The following is a 23,597-nucleotide window of genomic DNA, read 5'->3' on the forward strand; positions in this document are numbered from 1 at the left end:
TATGATTCTTCCCGCATGTCTGCAGTGATGCTTTTGCGGCTTGTGGCGGTCGCCGGGTTGCGGATGCGGGGTGGCCACCGGGCGAGGGGCAGGGACACGCGGCACCTCGTGCAGGGGCCATGGCGACCCTCTTCCCGTGACAGAGGAGCTGTGTATGTCGCCCAGCGTGACCCGCTTCTCCGCCGTACCCCCGCGGGGGCGGGCGGCCACTCGGAGCCCGGGGGAGCGGGGGGCCGGCTACGGACCCCACCGCCGCCCCCCGCAGCGGGGGCAGGAGCGCGCCCGGAGGCGTTCCCCACCCCCGAGCTCCTCGCATGCCCTGCGCGGCCCGCCCCGCCCCGCGCCCCCCTCCCGCCGCCCCCGCCGCCGCCGGGGCCGCCCCGCGGCAGAGGGCGGGAGCGGCCGGAGCGGCGGCGGTAGCGGGAGGAGGTGCGGACGGAGGCGCGGTGAGGTGCGGTGCGGTGCGGGGAGCATGGCCCCGTCGGGGCGGCTGTGCGCTGCGCTGCTCTGCGGCGCCCTCAGCCTCTGCAGCCTGCGGGCCGCCCCCCGGCAGCCCGACACCCTCTACATGTGGATCGACGCCCAGCAAGCCCGGGTCCTCATCGGTAAGCGGGGGTCGCTCCCCCCGGGCCGGCTGCCGCGGCGGCGGGTGGGCGTCCGGAGCGGATCCCGGCGGGGCTGCCGCCCAGCTTTCTGCCCCCACCACACACCCCCCCCTTTGCCTTTCGCAGGCTTCGAGGAGGATATTCTGATCGTGTCCGAGGGGAAGATGGCCCCGTTCACCCACGACTTCAGGAAAGCCCAGCAGAGGATGCCCGCCATCCCCGTCAGCATCCACGCCATGAACTTCACCTGGCAGGCGACGGGACGGGTAGGTGCGGAGACGGGGGGGGGGGGGCCGCTCTTTAAACCCAGGCAGGTGGTTTGGTTTTGGAATAGCTGAGGGAACCCTCTCCGGGGCGTGCCGGGTGTGGGGCGCTGTGTGGGGCGCCTGCCATCGTGCCCCTCGCCCCCCGGGCGGCAGGGAGCAGCCAGAAGCGCGGCCGGATCGCTGGGGAAGTGTGTTGGAAGGTGGGATTGTTGAGTGCGTGGGAGAGACGGGTGTCTCGGGCACTGGTGGGGCATGAGCAGACAGCCAGAGTTAACGAGGGAGACACCAGTTGCCTTTACTTTTAATAAAATTTTACCTGACAGTAGTTGGATGCAGTTTTCCCTCAACTTTCTTTAGCTTACGGACATATACTACAGGTTATTCATCGATCTCTATTTACTATATGTGCATGCTTAGCACGTAGTTCTGGTAAACAACAATTCTCTTCTGTAGGCTTAATTTTACCAAGTTGAATTGCCAAACCCCGTAAATCTGCAGTGTATTGATTCCCTTGGATTCTTTTGTCGAAAAGATAAGAATGCGTGACATATTTTCATGAAGAAACATATGCACGATTTGACACACTGACAACATATGTTGGATTTGCATAAAGCTGAAACACGTTAGCATACGTTATCATGGGTACCAAAAAAAATCACTGTAACATAAAAATGACAGATAAAATGAATTCATTTTTGCAATGCTGAACATTGACTTTGTACAATAAAGAGCTTGGTGAAGATGAAACAATATTTACCTTCAAACAGTCAAGTGAAAATTGGTTGTATAATTCAGCTAATTGCAGCTTCACAAATTCAGTTGTGGTTTTGGTCGTTTTAAAATACACTTTATAACTACAGGACTCATTTGGCTTTGAGGTGTTGTTCTGAGGCCCTTGTAATTTTTGCTGTCCTCATAAAGCCTTTAACTTTAGGAAACACTTTACCTCCTCTTTTAGAGAGGGAGGGGAACGTGGAGAGACTAAAGTTACTCACAAAGGCTAAGTGACTTGCTCAAGGTCTTTGGCGTTCCAGTCCAGCTTCACAGAGAAAACAACTTTGTACGTCAAGACTTGGCATTTAAATACCTAGAAATAATTAGTATGTTTTGGGGTTATATTTCCTGCTCCATTTCTCTGCCAGCTTCGGTTGCTGTCCTCTTTTTGGAAATGAGGATGAGATGTCAGGCTGAACTCTATCCCTCTTCTCTTGTCCTTCTTTCTTGTGCTAGCTTCTCCCTCCTTTGCTGCCTGCAGGTAGCTCATTAGGGAAAGATGATTGTAGCACTGATTTCAGTGAGAAGAGTCACAGGCTTAAAGACAGCATAGGCGAGTGTTCCCCTTGATGCAACTTGCAGGACAAAATCCCTTCTGAGCAGGGGCAAAGGTGTTTAACCCGTTATTCCTCCTCCTTTTTGCTGAATTCCCGTTAGATAAAACCTAATTAGTATGTGAAATACCTGAATGGCTAAAGTAACATCATCGCATACTGTGTTCCAAGAACAGCAAGTGTTAACTTTCAGATATTTATGGGTCAAACAAGTGTTAAAACTGAGAGACCCTGCATTTGGAGGTTATAAGCCCATCTATCTACTCCTTACAAGTTCACCTGTGTGTACAGTCAACATAAACATTGGCACTCCAGTCTAGTGGCTGTGGATATTTAAGTACTTATGCAGGTCTGCAGATGAAGAGTGGGATTTCAAACAGCAGCCTAAGCTAAAGCAGAAGTTTCAACCCTCTGGTGTTTTAGGAGTTTGGGGGAAAAATGGACATGTTTAACAACCTAGCCAAAATGTCTACTTTTTCGTGGCACAAACAGTCCTGTTGGTTTTTTGCATCTCTTAGAGGTGTTTGAGTAAAGCGGTCTGTTATCCACAGTTCTTGTTATCCTCTGTGGAACCAGGGCACTTACTGTCCCTGTGCCACCCAGACTTTTTCCGGATGAGAAAGGACTGGAAAAAACATGAGTATTTCTTCTGTAGCCCATAGGGCAACAAGATCATTGGAATACCTTTTTAATGGATTTTAACTGAACAATGCCCACAGTAGTGTTGCAAATAGAGTAGGATAAAAGTTATTTGTGGCAAAAGAACGCAGTTTCTTTGTCACAGAATTTCTGATATTTTATGAGGGGTGGAAATGAGTAAGTTTTAACAGTTTTTTTTCTGTTCTGTTTTGGTTTTAAGCATACAGATTCTTAGAAGTTTCCATTGACAAGTCCAGGAAAGTACTAAATACTTCTTGCCTTTAGTCTGGCAGAATACTTTTGTCTGGGAATTTCTTGAGTCAGGGAAGGGGAAAGAGAAGAAGAGGAGGAGGAGGGGAGAAGGAGAAGAAAGGTGAGACAAGAGGAAAGGGGAGAAGAGAGGCAAGAAAGGAAGAGGGAAAGGAAAAGGAAAAAATGCTAGCACTCTGTGAAAGAAGAAAGGCATTCAAGATATTGAAGTACTAAACTACTTTTTGTGAAACAACTGTTAACTAGCATACAGTTGTCTCCTGGTTGGATATAACAGAAATAATTTCCTCTGTGAGTCTTGTATCTTGTGTCCTATAGACCTCTTATCCTTGTATCCCACATGAGATCTGAAGATGTTTCTCTAGGGCTGCAATTTTGAGGGGCTGTGAGTAGTATATGGCACAGCCTTTAGCAGTAGCGAGGCTCCTTTTGGGTCTGTAGATATAAGACTTCTGAGCAGATGGAGGAGATCCTGTCTACGTCATTATGTGGTTGCTAGCCCTGATACCAACAAGACGGGAATGAGAGAGCGGCTGGGTGGGTGTCCGGCAGCCAGCCAAGGTCAACCCACCACACCTGGGATCTCCAGCAGGGTAGGGCTAAGTCTCTCCTGCCGTGTTTACACCTGTGGAAAGAGGATATAAATACCCTGTGGGTAGATGCCATCTACCTGCTCCTGGGATAAATAATGATCCAAGTTGTAGGTGAGTAAGTAATCCAGCCCAGGGAGTGGCAGGCCAAGATTTTTCCGCCCTTGTTTCCAGGGAAATATCCATGGCCTGAGTTTCAACAGTTTACTAGTAAGTTGTTAGGGGGCTCTACTGGATTTTGCAGCTTGTGTGGGCATGGGTTTCTTCCTTTAAACCACCTCTAAAGAAGGAATGGGGGGAAAAATATGGAGAAAAGCCTTAACAAGGAAAGACAGACCAGTGCATTCTTCCTTTAAACCACCTCTACAGAAGGAATTGGGGGAGAATTATGGGGAAAAAACCTTAGCAAGGAAAGACAGACCAGTGCCTAAATTGCTATTCTGACCCTGCTGTGAGAACGCTTTTGCCACAAACCTCCCAGTAACTCACTGGGATGCCTACTGATCAAATGAGTTCAAGAGTATTTGCCTGTTTATCGAAGGTCTCCTGCACTGGACAGTGCTGGGTTAACGGCTGGACTCAATGATCTTGAAGGTCTTTTCCAACCTAAACGATTCTATGATTCTATGAATACTTCTCAGTCCTGCGCTGCTGCGTATGTCCATATTCCAGTTCAAAAACGTCTGTTGAAAGGAACATTTTAAGGACTCACTTATACCTGTATTCTGTCTAAACTGAAGTGGTAAAAGCCCCCTACATTTAGATGTTACCTTTCTAATACAGTGGCCTTTGTGCCCTGGAGACATTTTCTGTGGAAAAGATTTTGTATAGTAAACATACAATTTAAGCCATTTTCACTAGAAAACATTAAGCAAAGAAAAGCATCATTTGCTTCTAGTCCTTAGCCCATTAGTCCTAATTAATTATTAGGAGAAACCCCAAATTTAAGGGTCTGAAGGTGCTGAATACTTGCTTTTTCTGGTGAAGTCCAGAAGAGCGAGGATTTACAGGAAGGCTAGAGTACTGCAGAACAGGATTGTTATGTTTTTATGCACCTTATGTTTTTACCTATGAATTTAAACTTAAGATTACAGATGTTATGTTCTCTTTAGAAAAACAGGTGATCTGGGTAAACTGCTGGTTACAAAGATTGCTCCTTGCTTCGCAAGGTTTAACAAAGCAAAAATCGGTGGCAATATGTAGCATACAATAGGCATCTGTGTAACCACTAGAACTTACTGGCGTGCTTCTTGTTCTTATTCTGTATGGTTTTTTGCAAAAGAAAGAATAATGGCTTTTGGAGGTCTTGTCCTCTGGGGAAGATTGCACTGAAAGACTTCCCAGTGAGAGAGGAATAGAGCCTATTGCGCTCGCTAATGCTGCAGCATGTTCCACTATGTCCACCAGTGGAAGGTACCAAAGATTGCGGTGATAACATCATCTCTACAGCATTTAGGAACTTATGACAGGTATTTAAGCTCCAAATCCGCAAACACCAATACATATGCTTAACTTTCAGTGGGACTTCTGACAGCAATAAAATTAAGTTCACATGTGAGTGAGTATTGGTGGGAGAGAACCATATAAAAAAAAAAATAAATGGTTGACCAGTGCAGAGGAAGCAAGCGCTCAGTGACAGAGCAGCAGCCGGGTTGATTTAGTATGGTTTAGTAGACGGGACATGAAAAAAGAAACCAAAAAGCAAGTTGGAATTTTAGTTCTGCAGCAATCTCTGGTTTGATCCACAAAACCAATCAGTCTGGGCCACAACCTGCCCTGGCTGCTTTCTTCCTTTCACATACCGGGGAAGTACCTGGGGTGAGATGAATTGTTGCAGCAGCTTGCTTCCTACTGCCAACTGTCATGCGTGCCCCACAGGTCCGCTCCTGTTGTACGGTTGAATGCGTGCCCATGGTGTGAGACCTGAATGCTCTGTCCTGTGCTGGTGCACGGATGGGATTTGACCCACGTGACTGGAGGATGCATGTGTATATCTCCTGGTGCCCGGATATTGCACGTAGATTATGTGCCAAAGATGTATCTAGCCTTGTGCTGCTGGATGCATGCCTTCTTGGGATATGACAGTGGTGATCCTGCCCTATGACAGGAGAAGTGCACGTGTGCACAAGGGGATCAAGTGCTGGGGAAAGGTCTTTGGTTTGGGAGTGCTTCTGGTCACAGGAGCACAAGTGTCAGGAGTCAAGGGGGCATCCCAGAATGTAGTCCCTGGGGCCCTTAAAAGAGGCAGTTGGACCCATCCCTACTGGGAAGGCTGGGTTACTTCTGACCAAAGAGTTATTGATAACCTTGAGTAAAGCAAAAAGATGCCCACCTCTTAAGAAGAGGGGATATGTGTCATCACTGCATTACCTAGCATCATTTCTATATTCTAAAGTGGAGTTTAGGAATGGTATATAATTACAGCTCCTGGAGGCTAATTCTCATGTGACCATCAACACCAAATAGCTGAGTTGATTTCTCTGGAGTTACCATATATTGCTGAGATGTAGCCTGACCATGAAGATAAAATGGAATATCCAGCTATGCTAGGAGAAGTTTTGTTTCCTTGCCCAGAGGAAAGCTACAAGACTACCAATTTTAGGGCATTATTGATGCAATAGGGTGCTCCATTCAAACATCGCTATTTCTCTGATGAACTGAAAGAAAACAACCCAGTGAATTTCAAAACATATAATTCTTCAAAGGAAACTTTTGTTCAAAGAAACTGCTGAACTTTTTGTAAATATCTTATTCATACCTAGTGATTACAGTGATGCTTTTCAGTTTAAAAAATGTCTCACATGCACAATTCAATTTTTTTCCCAATAAAAGTATGGCTGTTCTGGAAGTTTGGTCAAGGCAATCGCATAAACTCGCACTCTTGGGATTTACAGTAGTACCTTCACTGCAGTTTCATGTCACCAAACAGAGGAAACACTTTGTTTTCTGACCTCTGTACCAAAATTTCCATGTGGAATGTGAAGATGTTTACATACTGTGAGCATGATTTTTAGACAGGGGCTTCTCATATCGAGAGCACAGCTCCAAACCTTTAATATTTAGGTTCTGCTCAGCTGTGGTATTTTGCGTCTCAGTGTTGTAGACATGCCACCAGGGATCAAAGTAATGCTGTAGAGATCCCACTTTCTTAGTAAAGCAGGCATGTGCCAGCCATCTGTTGTATCTGCTGATAGAAAACAGCAGTAAAGTTTCTCAAAGTTCTGCCAAGAAGAAAAGGGGGGGATTTATTGCTCAGCAGAGATGAGTTACAAGGCACCTTGTAGTGTAAGCTACATCTGGTTTCCATAGTAATTTACATGGAATATGTGTAAACTACACAATTATTCTTTTTACACAGCAGTGTAAAGCTGCGTTAAATAAAGCATTCTTCAAGATTTTCATTGTTTATCCTTTCTATAAATATGCTAATACATTTTTAACAAAAAAAAGCTTAAGTAATAAAATATTTTCACTGCTTTTACAGTAGTAGCTGCATTGTACAACATAACTGTTGAAAAGCGCTGTAACTAACAGGACACCTCAAGCTTCTTGACTGTATTTTGTGAAAATGTACAGATTTCTCTCCTCATGTTTTTCTGAAATACAACATGCAGGCTGTGTTGCTTTCCTCTTCTTTGTGGAAGTGAAAATGTTCTCTGTCAACATCACCTCTTTTTTACAGGCATTTTCCCAAGTATGTTCTTAGTGGTCTGAAGTTAATGCCATTACAAGTAATGCCATGGGGTAAAAAGTAAGAACTAACCATAACAAGAACTAACTAGAAGAATTTTTAATGTATGTAACTTCTTCTGTTGGCATCATGCTTTCCAAAGAGGTTTTGTTGGGTAGCTAGAAGTATGAATGACTTGCTTCTGGCCAAGTGAATTATGTACATATAAAACAAATGTAAGAAACCACACTTTTCCTAGGGCATGCACATGTGTAAGGAATACGGTGTGACCCAGAGCTTTCAAAACAGTGATCTGTAGTAGGTACTTGCATCACGTAGAACAGAATTTTAAGTATTGTATACCTTAGCTCAGAGCAATGAGTTCTTAATTAGTATTTTTAGGGCTTTCAAGAAAATGCATCTCAACCTTTTTTGTTTCACCTTCCTGTGGCTTGCCAGGGTTTGTTTTTCTTTTTTCTTTTTTCTTTTTTCTTTTTTCTTTTTTCTTTTTTTCTTTTTTTCTTTTTTTCTTTTTTTCTTTTTTCTTTTTTTCTTTTTTTCTTTTTTCTTTTTTTCTTTTTTTCTTTTTTCTTTTTTCTTTTTTCTTTTTTTCTTTTTTTCTTTTTTTCTTTTTTTCTTTTTTTCTTTTTTTCTTTTTCTCTTTTTCTCTTTTTCTCTTTTTCTCCTTTTTCCTTTTTCCTTTTCCTTTTTTTGTACAAGTTCCACCTTTTGAAAGATGCTACCTCACTTCTACTGGTCTCTTTTATTCTGCTATTCATCTGTGTTAGATTTTTTTGTTTTGCTGGGCTTTTTTTGTTTGCTTTGTAGCTGTTTATTTGTGGCCAAACTCTTCACTACATCAGACTGTAGCCCAGACATGGTGGAAAGTGCGGTCACCCGAAATGCACAGCAAAGAACAGACAGTTGCATTACAATACTTAGTCTTTCCATAACAAAAGACACAGTGTTCTTTGCCGTGAATTATACGTAGAAAATGTAGTAGATGTGCTGCAGGTGTATGTTTCAGTAAAGGCAGAAGATAGCTTTATTGGTATTTTCTGTTAAGTAAATGGCTTTTTTTCTTAAATTGTAAATGGAAGCAACACAGAATCAATCACATTTTGGATAGGTTGTTGAATGCACAGTCAACTTTGCATTTTTTCCCTTCTGTTTGGTTTGTGGAAACTGACATTCTGAAATCTTAGCTGTAATAAACTGTGATTGTAATAAAATATATGTAATAATGTATGTAATAATGTAATGAAAGACTGGCTCTTCTTATACAAAATAAAGTTGAGAACCACGTACAAAAAGCACCTGGTGTATCTGTGACACTTTGAGCTGAGCTAATTGTATAAAGTAACAGTAGTCCCGCTCAATGAGTATGCGTGCACTGAGATCAGATGTGTTTTCCCCTTGGGTAGCACTCTAGCAGATGATGTGTGTGAGCTGACAGTCCTACAGGGCCTCTGCCTGCACCACTGGTTCTCCCAATCCCTAATGAGACCTGTAGAAGAACCTGCAGAAGATTTGTCTTTTCCCTTACACTTACTTCATAGAAGAAAGAGCTAAATAAGGGAAAATAGACATCTCCTCAAACTTCTGTGAGGCATGTTCCCATCCTTTCATGTCGTGGACTTGCTCCAGTCAGTGAGTTCACTTCCCTGGACTCACTCCAGTATGTCCATGTCTCTCTTGCACTGGAAAGCCCAGGACTGGACCCAGCACTCCAGGTGTGTCTCACCAGGGCTGAGCAGAGGAGAAGGATCACCTCCCTCCACCTGCTGGCAGGACTCTGCCTGATGCAGCTCAGGAGGCTGTTGGTCGTCTTTGCCACAAGGGCACATTGCTGGCTTGTGGTCAACTTGGTGTCCACCAAGACCCCCAGGGAATTTTCTGCCAAGCTGTTTTGCAGTGGCTTGGCCCCCAAAATATACTGCTGCATGGGGTTGTTCCTCACCAGGTGCAGGACTTTGCACCTCCCCTTGTTGAACTTCATGAAGTTCCTGTCAGCCTGTTCCTCCAGCCTGTTGCGGTCCCTCTGGATGGCAGCATGACCTTCTGGTGTATCAGCCACTCCTCCCAGTCTTGTATCATCTGCAAACTTCCTAAGGGTGCACTCTGTCACAATGTCCAGGTCATTAATGAAGATGTTAAACAGTATGAGACCTAATATCAACCCCTGAGGTACACCACTAGTGACTGGCCTTCCAGCTAGACTTCATGCTGCTGATGATAACCCCCTGAGTCTGGCAGTGCAGCAGTCCAATTCACTTAGGTAAATTCTACTTCCTCTTCTTCCCCCACTTCTTCTGTGGGGATGTCACGGGAGACAGTGCCAAAAGCCTTACTGAAGTCAAGGTAAACAAAATCCACTGCTCTCCTCTCATCCCCCAAGCCAGCCATTAACAAAAAATGGGCCAGGCAGGAACAGAAAACTGAGACTATCTTGTACAACCACAGCGAAGCGGCAAACCAAAATCTACCTCAGAAAAAATAATATAAATAAAGCAAAGACAGTGATACTGTTGTACAGAGGCACTGAGAAGACTTTATCCAGTTATGATATCTGAAATCCACCACAGTATGTGGTTTCATAGTCCGTTCATAGAAGACCCCTCAGCTGCACGAAAATGCTGAGGAGGAGTTACCTGACAAGTCTGTCTGACTTGGAGAAGAAGCACGTGTGAACAGAAATGCCTTAGTAAAGGCTTACAAAGATTTGGGGTGGATTTTTTTCAGCCAAACAACAAGAAGACCCCTGGGTTTTTTGCATCTAGTATGAAAGTTTGCTTTGTTTTGCAACCAGCTGGTGGAATCCAACTGCTTCGGCACTTGCTGCCATCACTGCCAAATACGTCAATAAATAACTTGGACACCAAACACCACTTTCAGAGCTGGTCCCACAAATCCTCTGAAGTTACCCCTTAGCCTGGATAAACAGCTATCGAAACCCAGCCGATCCTAAAGGAAATTAAATATGCCTGAGATCGAACCTGGCAATTTCCCAGCCTCAGGTTTTGGCCCATCACCAGGGAAAACAAACTCCCCAAACAGCAGTCCGCTAATGAGAAGACCTGTCACCAGCTCTGAGCACTGAAGCACAGAAACCGGTAGCGAGAGTAGCAGAGCCAGCCTTCGCAGCGATGGCTGGCCAGCGGAGGAGAGGAGAGGAGGGCAGGCTCTTGGACCATCCTGACCATCAGAGAAAGAGTTCAGAGCTTTCAGTACTGCGATTATGAACCTATTTTTTTCTGAGATCACAAGGAAGACATGGAGAGATCACAACTTGTTGATGAGCAGGAGAAGATGGGCTCTCCCTGCAATGTTTTCTACTTGCTCTCAACTTGCAAATGTGTGAATATTGATATGGTCGATGGGAATCTGAGACTAAAAACCACACAGGCAAATAGTCAAGTCCACTGAACACCTTCAGTAAGGAGTACAAGTACCAGCTTCAGCCTGTTCCTTTTAAACTGCAATAAACACTGCTTTCATTTTTCCACATTTGGGCCTTAGCCAGTTCTCTTTCTTGCAGAGGCTCTGGGAAATAAATTGAACTGTTGAAACACAGTCCATTTGAGTGACCAAGTTGAAACAAATTTATTCTTTCCTTGGGAAGCCACAGATACATCAAATAGAGTCAAGCAGCTACATGCCTGCAGTATTCCATGTGGGACTCCATTCCATTCAGGGAGAGCAAGCCGGTTGCACAGCAGAGCACACCGGCATCGGCCAGAGAGGGAGGAGAGGCAAAATGCGGTTACCCGGCTCTGTAATCACAAGCAACAGATGAAATACATAGCCATATTAAGAGTTGGGAAATAATTTGCTAGCAGGGCATGTTGTTCATTACCTTGGTTAATTTTTCTTTTGTGTGATTTTTTTTTTTATCTCCTTCCTTCCAGTTTTGCACAGGAACATCTATTCAGATTGTGTAGGCATGATCAGATTTCTGTGTTGGCAAAGGAGCGCAGCTGAAAGCTTCTGACCCAACATGTTGCTCCCCTCCAGTCAGAGCTGTGACATGTCAGTACAGGGTGGAGAAGCTTATATTGTCCCTTACAGACAGAAATTAGAAGCCTTCATCACATCAAGAACCACTTGGGTTTCACATTTTTTCTTGACATGCCAGTAGCTTTCCTTTGATGGGACAAAGTCTGTGCCTTACGCTGCCTACTAATGGAGTTCTCATTTGAATTCTACCAGTGTGAGTACCCTATTTAGTTAATGGACCCTTTTTAATTGTCCTGGCAAACATTTGCAGTCAAGTAGACTTTATAATTTATACAGTTGGTGCCATGATGCCACGGTTACTATGATTTGTTTAGACAGCAATTAATTGAAACCTAACAGTAGAATTACAAGATTTAAAACATTCCTAAGTATGTAACTTACATAAGGCTTTTATTCAACCAAAAGTAAGGTTTTCTCATCCTGTAAAATACAATCAAGCAGTATAAGTGCATTCAATTAAATTAATGGGGAAATATTTAAAAGGATGATGAATCTGAAAGTTTGCTGGCAGGAGGAATGGTTACCTGGAGGTATAGAGCTCGCAGCCTCTGCAAGTACTCGTGAAATCTCTGTTTTTCCTCCTCTCCCCAACCCAAACAACTCCAACAGAAACTTCTGTCTCTAAGTTAGTACATGTTTCTTGTCCTTGGCTGCAAAGATTGAGGTGACTGCAGTAAGGTCTTTTCCCTGCTTCTTGGTTTAGAGCAGGTGATGGAGAATAGCCGGGTTATCCAGGATTTCTTCCTTTCCCCAGGCCAGAGGTCTCATGAAGAGTGGGAAGCAGAAAGCCAGTTTTGTGAGAGATGGAAAGAAAGGGATGGCCATTGCCCTTCTGTGAAAGTGGTATTGTGAGAGTCTTCCCTCTCCGATTCCTTTATAACCACCCCCCGTCAAAACAGAAGAGGATCCCCAAACTAACCCGCTCTGCTCTGAGGAGAGTCGTGCCCGTCTCCTGCTTGGGCTGTGTCTGGTTATTCCACCCATGAGAGGGGAGGGTGAAGGAAGCAGCCGGTCCGCAGGGTCTTCCCTAAGCATGGTGAGACATAGAAAGGAGGGCTTTTGTTATAACCTGAGCAGAATTTCTTGAAGTCATATTCGATTATGAGAGTTTATAACACTGTCTCACACATTATTATTATGCCTTGACAACAAATCTGGTTTTGCTACCCCAGCCACATTCACAGGACAGTTTACTTTAAATGCATAAGCATCTGCTCTGACAATAATCAAGCAGTAGAGATATTTAGGTGAAGCTTACTTTTTATCTCTTTATGATTATAGACTTCCAGATAAGCCAGATTTAGTGGTGGTATAGTTGAATTATTTCCTGTGGTAAAGTCGAAATTATATTTCTGGCAAGTGCAAGACGAGCTACTGACCACTCTCAATGCATAGAAAATATTTGAAGACATTTCTTTCAAAAATCAAAAATCCTTGGATTAAAATTTGGACAACCTGCATGTTGAAAACTCAACCATTAACTAAACAAACCTTTCAGCACATCATGGAAAATTAACCTTCTAACTGAGGTGCGTTGTTCACCTGTTATCCTTTAGGAGTATGTTTATAGCCTACAGATAAATCATATTTTTTCTGAAAACAGATTTCTACTGCTTTAAAAATCTGCATTTGAAAATATATGTGTATATTTGCATATGACCAACATGGTTTGGGCTTACGAGTTTTTTCCATACACATTTTCCCAAAAAAGATTTCTAATGAATCTTGTGGTCAGCAAGTTGTGGCGTTCTGGTTTCTGCCACCCCTAATTCATACGCATCTCAGTTTATTAAATACAATTGAAAGGTTACAGCAACAAACTGTTACATTAAGGTAGCTGGCCTTCATGTGCAAGCATATTTTCCCTAGACCTCTGCATGTCTTGTACTGTGCAGCTTGCAGCTCTGTGGTTTACTGTGTATCTGCATATTAATGTGTCCAGTTCACTTAATGGGACAGATTTTCGAAGGCTACTCAGCGTTTGTGACAGCCATTGACCCTGAGGAAACCCGCAGGACCTCAGCAACAGTTCTTTGGTTGTGTCAGATTCACAGTTACAGAAGCAGCTGAATGATGTTATGTCTCGTAGATGAGAATTAGTGTGGGCTCATATTCTTGATGAGGTTTTAATGTCCTGTAAAAACCGAGACAGAGTTAAGTCTGCCCATACAGCATTATTCACTGGTATTTCCTGATTTTTGACTGCTTAACTGGATACCATAAGGCTTCTTGAAACTTTTTTTTGTTAACGCAAGTGAATTTTGTATAGCATTTCCTCTGTTTCCTTAAAAAAAAAAAAAAGATTGAAAGGTAGAAAGGATTAGGAAAAAACCCCACTTTGTTCCTTCAGAGATTTAAAAGTTTGAAAATAGTTTCCATGTTGCAGAAACCTAATCCCATTGTCTAGACAGCAGTGTGTCTCTTCACTCTGAGCGGAGCAGGGACAGGATCTCCTTCCTCGCACGCTGCGGAGGGTGTGGGACAGTCCCTCTTCCGAGCGGAGCCGAAGGGAGCAGGTTGTGTGGTGTCTTCCTCAGCTGTGCTTGCTCCAGAGCTGTGCTTGCATGGTCCTTCTCTGGTACATCTTAGGAGATCCACAGGAGGGAGCCCATATGCTGTGTGCACCACCACAGCGGCAGAGGCTGTTGGCAGAGCGTCAGGCTGACTTGATTCAGGAGTGCACATGTTCCAGGCTGGTTTTCCTGAGCACCTCATGGGCAAAAGGAGCAGATCGTGGGCCTCACCTCTGCGCCAGAACTGCATCATCCTTGGCTGAGACAGGTCATACCCTGACCAGTGGGTTTCCTCAGTGGCAAACCATACGTGTGGCTAGTGTGATCACAAAAGCCTCCTGGTGCAGCATCCTTGTCCCATCTCTTCTGTAAGACTCTGTACAACATTTTCCTAAGACGTTCAGCTGCACAGCACACCTCAGTGGCACATCACAGTCAGAAAGGCATCACTTGGCACGTCTCTCACTTTCCTGAGAGATGCGTCATGCTCCGTCTAAAGAGTAGAGCTCCCTGGTCACGTTTCGGAAACGTGTTTGTAATCCGGTGTTGCTCCAAAGAAACCTGTTAACATGAACTGCCTCAAGCTTAAAAACATGACAAACCTGAGTCAACTTGAATTATTCCCAGTGTATAACCTTAATGAACAATAGCCAGATACTTCTGAGGCATCATGTGTTTGGATTTTTCATTTTTCTCAGAGATGAAAAGCGTTGTGTCCACATGACGGCTCTGGCAGTGCCATTGGGAATTTGTGTGCCCTATCTGGGTGCAGTTTCTGTTGGTTTCAGCAGTGCATCGGAGGAACTGTCTTCTCGCTGGCGATTCTCAGCTTAGCTGCTTCTCCACATGAGGATAATGAAATTTGGTGTCTGCCAATGCCCCGCTTCCAGTGCCGTTCCACAACAGCTTCAGCCAGGCTAGCAGCTGACACTGTCCCATCTTCCTTCCCATCCCTGGTCACACGTTTCCATTCTCTTTCCAGTGCCAGTGCTGATGCAGCCGCTCAGGGAGCTGCTCTGGCTGAAAATTATCCCTGCAGAAAGAAGGGATTAATTTTTAACTTGATCTGCTGTCTTGGTTAGCTCATCACACGGCCACGGCTGAAGAGGGTAGGACTGCGACAGCACAGTCTCAGGCTGCCTTGATGCAGTCCCAGTACTGCGAGCTACAGAAAATGTGGCAAATCGAATCAAAACAGAGAAACAACTCCCAAACCCTGGTAGAAATTCAAGCAGAACCGAACAAAATTGACTCAGCTGACTGGTATCACAGCGAGTACCGCTGCAGGCGACAAGGAGGGTTTGACCCAGAGGCTGCTGTGCTGAGCACTGCGTTTCTGTGCCCCGTGGTGATGCAGAGAGCAGACCTGACAGCTCAGCAAAGTCTGCAGTGCGGGATGTCGTTCTGCTCCAGTATTTCCTTCTTCCTGAAAATACCGTGGACCACACTCAGCCCAGAGCTACTCACTTCATTTAGTTTGGGGGATTTGGAGAACCTCCAGCAGCCTTTGACTCCAGCAGAAGTTAGGGATTGTCAGCACATCTGGGATGTATTGAGTGACAAAAAGGACAATTTGGCCTCGGTCTGCAAGAGCAGAGCAGGCTTACCGTAGCTGTGCGTCAAGGAATAAATTACATCTCTGATTTTAGCACAAGTCTTTAATCCCAAAGGGGGCAGTTGTCTCAAAGCAGAGTATAGACTTCTGCTGTCCTCAGGCTCCCGCTCTTTTTTCATCAGAGGTAAATTTGGTCTTGGGGAGGTCCACACATTCATGTCTGAAGCTGAACTGCCCCACTGGCATTTTCTCTAATAAAGATGAGATTAGAGTCTCTGCAAAACATTCTTCTGGGGAACTTCCAGCTGCTGTCCCACCCTGTCAGGATTTATACTAACAGATGGTAAGTCACATTATCCAGAGTAAAAAAAACCCAAAACAACAGAAGGATGTAGCTTTCCCAAAATAAACTTCATACCTTTCTGCATAGGACTCATTCCTACAAGTGTGTGCAAAGGGTTTGTCTGGAAGGTCAACCTGACCCTGATTGTCTTAAGTCTTCCTAATTTCTTTCATCTTCCTCGAATAGAGGTTTGCCCTGGTCGTGCCAGCACTGCCTGTATCAGAACACTACTTTTGTCTTTGTCTAAGTTCATCTGCGCAATGCTTTTAACCTAGAAAGTGCCAGGACTATTTCTTAACCCCATTGAAGAAACAGACCATAGCAGAAGGAGAAAAAACGAAAACCAGGGTGGCTGTTTGTCATGTTCATCATCTGAATCCCCTCTAAAGAAAGACTCTGAGAAGAAGAAGGGAACGGCAAAAAGGACAGGCCTTGAAGAGTAGGAAGGGATTGGTACACTAGCAGTGGCTAGGGGCAGAATGAAGACATTTTTGATGAGCGGATTGCTTAAACTAGGTGAGAGGATTGCTAAAACTCAGTGAAATGATGCCAAGTGCAGAGAACTGTCTGTGTTCTGCAGTGCAGCCCATGAGCTGCAGTGGCATTCAGGACTCGCCACCTCTCTGAGATGTGACTTGGACCTGTTGGAGTGAGTCCAGAGGAGGGCCATGAAGATGACCAGAGGGCTGGGGCACCTTTCCTATGAAGACAGGCTGAGAGAGTTGGGGTTGTTCAACCTAGAGAAGAGAAGGCTCCAGGGAGACCTTATAGCAGCTTTCCAGTATCTGAAGGTCACCTACAAGAAAGCTGGAGAGGGACTTTTTACAAGGGCATGTGGTGATAGGATGAGGGGTGATTGCTTCATACTGGAAGAGGGTAGACTTAGATTGGATATCAGGAAGAAATTTTTCACTATGAGGGTGGTGAGGCACAGGCACATGTCGCCCAGAGAAGTTGTGGTTGCCCCATCCCTGGAGGTGTTCAAGACCAGGCTGGATGGGGCTTTGAGCAGCCTGGTCTAGTGGAAGGCGTCCCACTAGACTGGTTGGAACTAGACGGTCTTTAAGGTCCCTTCCAACCCAAACCATTCTATGATTCTATGACTTTGCTAGCAAACCAAACCAGCGCAGAGAAAGTCAACAGAGTCCAGGCCACGTGAAGATGCCAACACTGCGAATACACTCCATCTGCACCCAGGGAGAGTGAGAAAGGCAGCTCAAGACAGCAGGTAAATCAGACTCTGGCTGGGCTGAATTTTCTTCTGCAAGTGCTGGTCTCTCTCCTCTGAGTGTGCAGGAAGTTGAGGACGAGCTGGGTTTAAAGAAGATACTTCATTTAAATGCTGGGAAATACACTGGACCGTTCTGGACCTTAACTGAAAAGACTGGACCCCGTGAGACTGGTACCGTAACCCAGGGATGAAGCTGTGCAGACCCTGCCTATGCAAACAGCCAGAAAGACAGAAAAGTTGTTGGTAGAAACTGTTCAGTTTCTCATCAGAAACTGGGGATGAGGTAATACTTCCTTGCTTTACTGTGAACATAAGTCCATCTTGCTTTGAAAAATTCAAAGGGTAGTTACCTAGGACATAATGATATGGAGGCCTGTGTGGTAAGTGGAAATATTACAGTAATATGTGTCCATATACCGGGGTCTTGTCTCAGTAGACAAATCAGTGTAATTTCAGGTACAACCACAAACAAATTTCTTTTCAGATACACTGATCAAACATTCTATTTAAATAAGAAATTTAGTCCTTCTTTCACGGTCACATCTAGAATTTGCTGTGGTCAATGTCAACCTGTAAAACAAGAACAAAATTACTCTGGATATTCACAAAAAATGGCATTTGAAAAATCCGTGCAGCAGATGTTAAAAAGAGAGCAGTGTTAAGAAAGTCTTTGTAACAACTAGTCAGGAAAGAGTTGATTTTTTTTCAAAGCCTTTTCACCACAACTTTTAAACACTCTTTTGCTTGGAATACAAGACTAAAGACCATTATCTGCTTGTAAATAAAGAGCAGTAAATAAAGAAACTCTCACTCAGAGGCGTGCTGCAAACTTTCTGTCACTTGGGTATACAAAAATGGAAGCATCCCCCTTTTGAGACCCTAGAGGGACTCCAGTCTGACAGAAGCTGCTGTGAGGTTTCATAACTTTTGAGAAAGTGCATTGCTTACATTTTAGGGAGAGATATTTATTATACGGGAGTGCCAGTTAAAGCCAAGAGTGAAACACATGGACTCAATAAAGGCCCAATTATGTGACCTTTGCCGTTTGCCACGCTTTTAACTTGTGTAAGTTATTGATTACACTTTCATGAGATCATAATCAGAAGGTTGTTCTTTGGTAATGGTGTGCTAGAGGAGCTTTATCCTCAACTTCAAAGCTGTCCTGTGAGGCTTAAGAACAAAGGGTTGGAAGTTTGAAGCACGGCCAAAATGAATCTGTGTGCATTATCCATGTTTACCACCATGCAAGAGGTGGATTAGCTTATTCTTCAGCTGTGAACTTTCTCTCGTCACGTCAGATGAGCCACCATCTCTAAGGTTTACATTTGTGCTTTTAAAAGTATTCTGTTTAATTAAACGTAGTGTCTCCTCAGACCTCCATCATACTGGTCTAAATGCTTGTTAGTGCAATCATTTCCCTAATTGTAAGGGTTTTATTGAAATTATTTGACATTCTCTGAAAAGAATTTTCAGGCTACCTTATTAATTACAAATAAATCTATCCAGATCCTGAAAGTGCAAACAGTCCGTCTCTGTACAGACTGTACAAACTGTAACAGTCTTAATCTGTATAAAGCTGCACTCCCAGGACCAGCCAGCCAAGGTTTTCACTTATTTTACAAGATGTGAGGGGAAGCAAATAACCTTGCAGTTTATTCTCAACGTAGATAGAGCCACATAAATGTGTTGCAGGTGCTGGTAGTAGACCTGTACAGCATTGTTTTGTTAGGAACTAACCTGATGAGACAGTATTTTAGGTTTTTTCTCTAAGGTGCAGTAACAGTTTCCCCCTTTTTTGTTAGCCTTAGGAAATTGGCATTTTGAACATCCCTGATTATGAAATCTCCACTGGAGAGAGCACTGATCTTTTGCTGAGCGACAAAAGAATGAATTAGCCCTTCCTGTGGCGGAACAAGAAATAACTTTTCAAGAGAATCGCTTTTACCAAGTCTCAGGATACCAGAACAATATATTTCATTAAATATTTGAAGATAATGAAGGCTTCTGTATCTTCTGCTTTTTTTTAAATCTGAACTCTTAATGCTATTTCTCTTTTTGCTGTATTGCTTGTTTCTCTTCCCTTCCCTAAGGCAGAGTTATCTAATTTTCATCTGCAAGAAAGCAATTTAAAGGAAACTTGTGCACCGCATATACATTCCAGCCTGGTTCATGCTGAGAAATATAATTTCTTGCTAGAGATTTTCAAGATGTAATTAAATGTGCATAGTTGTCAAAACCCTAATGATTTTGTCCCTTTTTAGCTTAATTTTCTCAAAAGTAACTCTAGTGAAGCAGTAATAAAATACGTTACAAAAAAATCTGTTAAACAAGAAAATGTCTAAATATGGGGCGTTGTGTGCTCTTGCTTCCTCTTTTGCTTCTGAATAAAGGAAGGTAGAGAAGGAGTGAGAAACTCCAAGACTTTCCTCAATGAGGGGCTGTGAATTTGTTGTGACTGTTTTTGAAGAAATCCTGCATGCCACATGCCTTTGTGTCGGTGTGCTTGTACTTACCTGGAAATAGCTGTGGATCTGTTTGCCCGTATGCTGCTTTCCAAGGCTTTAGCCTTGTGGAGTGGCCCCGCCGCCCCCATTGCAGGTACCTACTGCATCAAGGGATTGACCTCTGATCTAAACCCAAATTGTATTTTCATTAGCAGGCTGACGATGGAGAGGAATGTGCAATAGGCAGTTATTTGGCCCTCTGTTTCAGGTAGCCTGCTTTTCCTGCATGTGAGGATGAGTTTCAAACTTAACACTCTGCTGGCATACTTGGATTTTTCTTTTTCACTGGTATCCCTCTCAAACCCCACTCTTTCTGCCAAGCCCTTCAGCTTCCAGTCTTGAGTTGGTTTCAAATGTCCTCTTCAAATGCTAGAGTGCTTCCAGAGCTCAAGGTCCAGTTAAGAGAAAATATCAGCTCAAAATGACCAAGTAGCCGGCCTGTTTCCCATGTCTGCCAAAGAGCTGACAACTGCCAGAAACTCAGTTGCTAAATGTAATCTAAATCTTATACTTTGTGGCCTCACCAAGCTTCTTGACAGTGATTTCTTTGTATTACTTACTTTCACAGAAATTCTTTTCTCATTACTTGGAGGAAAAGCTAATGTATTCTGCAACGATTTCTGTCCATCTCTCCTGTGCAAAGCATTCTTGGAAGCCTGCAGCGTCACCTTTCAAAATCTGAGGCTCCTTTTCATAGCAACCAAGAAATTTCTGTTTTCTAGCTTTCTAAATCGTTCTGTTGGAGAATCTGATCTGCCATCCACAGTCATATGCCACAGGAGACATTAAGCACCAGTTAGTCATCTTCCATTGATAAAATCAGAGAGTTTTTGTAGCATTCTTATTATTATAAAACCATTAAAACCACAAGTGGTTATTGTTGAAAGTTGTATGCAGGGATTCACTCCATTGTTAAAAAAGTCTTCTTCCTCGTGCATGGATTTTGTTCAGTGCCACAGGTTTCTTAACGTGAAGAAAGCAGACATAAAGTGGAGTTGTGTGTATTTCTCCACAGCATTGTGTAATTAACACTGTCACATAATACATTTTTCTTTGAAATGGCTCATTTCGCTGAATTCTAATTTGGGCCCTTCTTTTTAGGAACACCAAAATATCTCTGTTTTTCCTTTTGCGTTAATCCTGCTGCTTCAGTTCATTCCCATACCCTTAGCAGCTGCTACTGGAAAACGGGCAGGTTATCCTCTCTTCTGCCTAAATTGGTTTTCTCGGAGCATGTTTCTATATCACTGCATATTGTTAAGCCTCCCACTTTGGGACTGCCTCGTGGGACTGTTGGCAAGTCTCCTGGAGTGTCACGCTAAGGTGCAAAAAATGGCTTACCCACAGTTTATTATCTGCTTGTCTAAGGAGGCATCATTATGCTGTTCATTACAGCAGTGTCTAGACTGCGCTGTAGTAACAAAACGTGCTGCTGACAAACATTCTCATACTTTGGCCAGACTCCTTCGACAGCCTGGTACGTGCAGTGCGGCTGCGGCCTCCCCTTTTTGTTGAAATGCATCTCGTTTTGCTTCATGCTTCGTCTTGGAACATAGATGGACCAACTTCTCTGACCTAATGCAGTTAATATCTTGGAGAAGCAATGGTCCATGCTGTAAACACCTAACGAACGCATACATTGCCTCCTTTTGTGATTTTATTTGTGACATATGCAGCTGTGAGCATCTGCTATGGATAATGCATACTAGAATCTTCCAGTGCATGCATAGCCAGAAATATCCATGGATCTGGGATAAAAGGGAACTTTTTTGATGAGTTTCTTTCTTTAAAAGTAAAAAAATGGCATTAGGGTGTATTTTTCATTTAACTGATAGCAGAATAGAACATTCAGCGCTGATCTCTTTAAAATAATGAAAAGAAAATATAGTTAATTTCTTACATCTACTTGCAAATCTAACACACGTTCTCTTTTCTTTGTTAGAAAGGCTGCAGATTTCATTAGGTTATTGAGCTGTGACATACAACAGTTTAAGCTACTCTGCTTTGCTTCAGGTATTACCATTACCTCTAATCCTACACCTTTCCTGTAAAATGAAGAAAACTTAAAGCACATTCCTGTGAATGCTTTGATTAAATATGAAACAAAAACAAGGTAGGCACAACATGGCATCTGAGTGATAAGAAAACTCTAACACAGTAGATCTTGTACTGAGGATTGGAGTTCTGTAGGAATTTTAAGTGTATATAATTTAAAACCAAACTGCCGACAGATGTTTGCTACAATACTTGTTACAGGGCTTCGTTATTTTTATAACCTTTTAAATTCCTCTGATTTATAGAAAACAGCCATTTAAAGTCCATAAAAGTTAATCCCGACCATGGAATTATTTGCCTAAAACGAAATTTCCTCCCTTTGCTGAGGGCTTTGCCTACATGGGGAACTGTTAAAGGGCAGCTGCATGGGGCTACCTGCTGCCTGAAGGCACCGAGTCCCCAGACTGTTCACACAAGGTCTGCAGGGGCCCTTGCCTCGGTTTCTGAGGGTCTCTAACAAAGTCTTTACACAAAAACAAAGCAAATTCTTCCTTGGGTGCTTCCTGAAGTCAAGCCAAAACCAGAAAGTCTTCCATACATGCAGAGTGTGCAAAAGTCAAAGATCAACAATTTATCTCAAACCCTGTTTCCTCCATTACCTCTGATAATACCATTTCTCTAAGATTCATCTTCACTACTGAAGTTTGCCCCTCACATACCAGACAATTCGTAGGCTGGTTTAAAAAAAAAACAGTCATAAGAATGTTTTTATGATGGAAAAGGGATTATAGATTATGGGGATTTTGCCTGTATCTCTCAACAATATCCAAGGAAATGTTGTTCTCACTACCAGGTCACTCACAATGACCACTTACAGCACACATTATGGTAGTATGGTAGTCGCTAAACAATATTTTAATTGCACAGACCTATCTCTTCAATCAACCATCATGACTAAATTTCATGCTAGGCTGGAGCGTGGTAAATATTTGCTGAGAGCGTGTTGTTTGCTTTTCAGTCATGATGATTAATGCAAGTTAATTGGCAATCAACTCAAATTACAGCAGGACAATACTGGATATTGGATGTAGGGATTGCGTCAAGACAGATTTTTTCCAAACAGATAGGATTTATGGCAGCCAAATCTTGCTACAGATTCACAGGTTTGAGGAATTAAACTACTCTGCTAGACTGTGGTTTTTGTATCTAATTTTGATATAAAAATTTAACCAACTCAGTCCAGCACACATGATTTGCAAACATACTCTGCAGCACACGCTTCATAACTTTGAAGTCATGCTAGCTGGATCTACATGGGGTGTTTCAGGTCTTTGTAGATACTATCATCTCAAGCAGCCCAGCTTTTGTCAACTCAGCAGGTGTACAAACCTTTGTACAGAAATGGTGAGAGCAGGTATCTCCCCCAGTGCAATGTGTGGCTTTCCTCCTGAGCAGCCTGTTGCTTGGGCAATGATGTCTCTTCCCATCTTTTGAAGGTGTGAGCAGAACGTATTCCTGCCTCAGGCACTAATCACTGCTACGCCTCTACTCTGGTTAGAGGAATTCCTTCCTTGAAAGGCAGTGAGGATCGTGGCTTATGCAGCAATCGGTCCCCTTTCCCACAGCGAACCTTCTTTTTTGTCATTGTCCTTAAGGCATTGTTTTGACTCTAGAAAATGGGATTCCAGTTCCTTTCCTGCAAATCAGGGCTCTGGCTCACAAGCTGACCTGCTACAACAGTGTGGATGGAATGGAAATAAGGGAGTGGAGCTATTTGGTCTAGTTACCAGTTGTTTACTAGAATAGTAAGAACATAATGTTTTAATATCTCAATCCATTATGACCTGGTTTAGATATAACCAAACATCAAAGCTAACCAATGAGAAACAGACAGTATGGCATTGACTCACTCACTGTACTATTCTATAGATGTGTGGAGACATATAATTATTTTTCTGAACCAAAGTTTTATTTGAAAACAAAAATGTTCACAATCTGACTTTATGGCTTGTTTTCATATTTTGGCATGGTATATTGTATTGGAAAAAAATATCTTTAATTAAGAGCAGGC

General features: G+C 43.4%; 1 protein-coding gene across 1 annotated transcript in view; it reads left to right on the forward strand.

Annotated features, from left to right (window-relative positions):
- Positions 1 to 471: 471 nt before the first annotated feature.
- Positions 472 to 23,597, forward strand: part of WIF1 (WNT inhibitory factor 1) — a 46,819-nt gene continuing 23,693 nt past the window's right edge. The window contains exons 1-2 of the mRNA XM_054181355.1: positions 472 to 605; positions 732 to 871. Coding sequence (XP_054037330.1) covers positions 473 to 605; positions 732 to 871 — 273 coding nt within the window. The 5' untranslated portion in view covers position 472. The remainder of the gene's footprint in view (positions 606 to 731; positions 872 to 23,597) is intronic.

This window comes from Rissa tridactyla, chromosome 1 (assembly GCF_028500815.1).
Source record: "Rissa tridactyla isolate bRisTri1 chromosome 1, bRisTri1.patW.cur.20221130, whole genome shotgun sequence".
Lineage (NCBI taxonomy): Eukaryota > Metazoa > Chordata > Aves > Charadriiformes > Laridae > Rissa > Rissa tridactyla.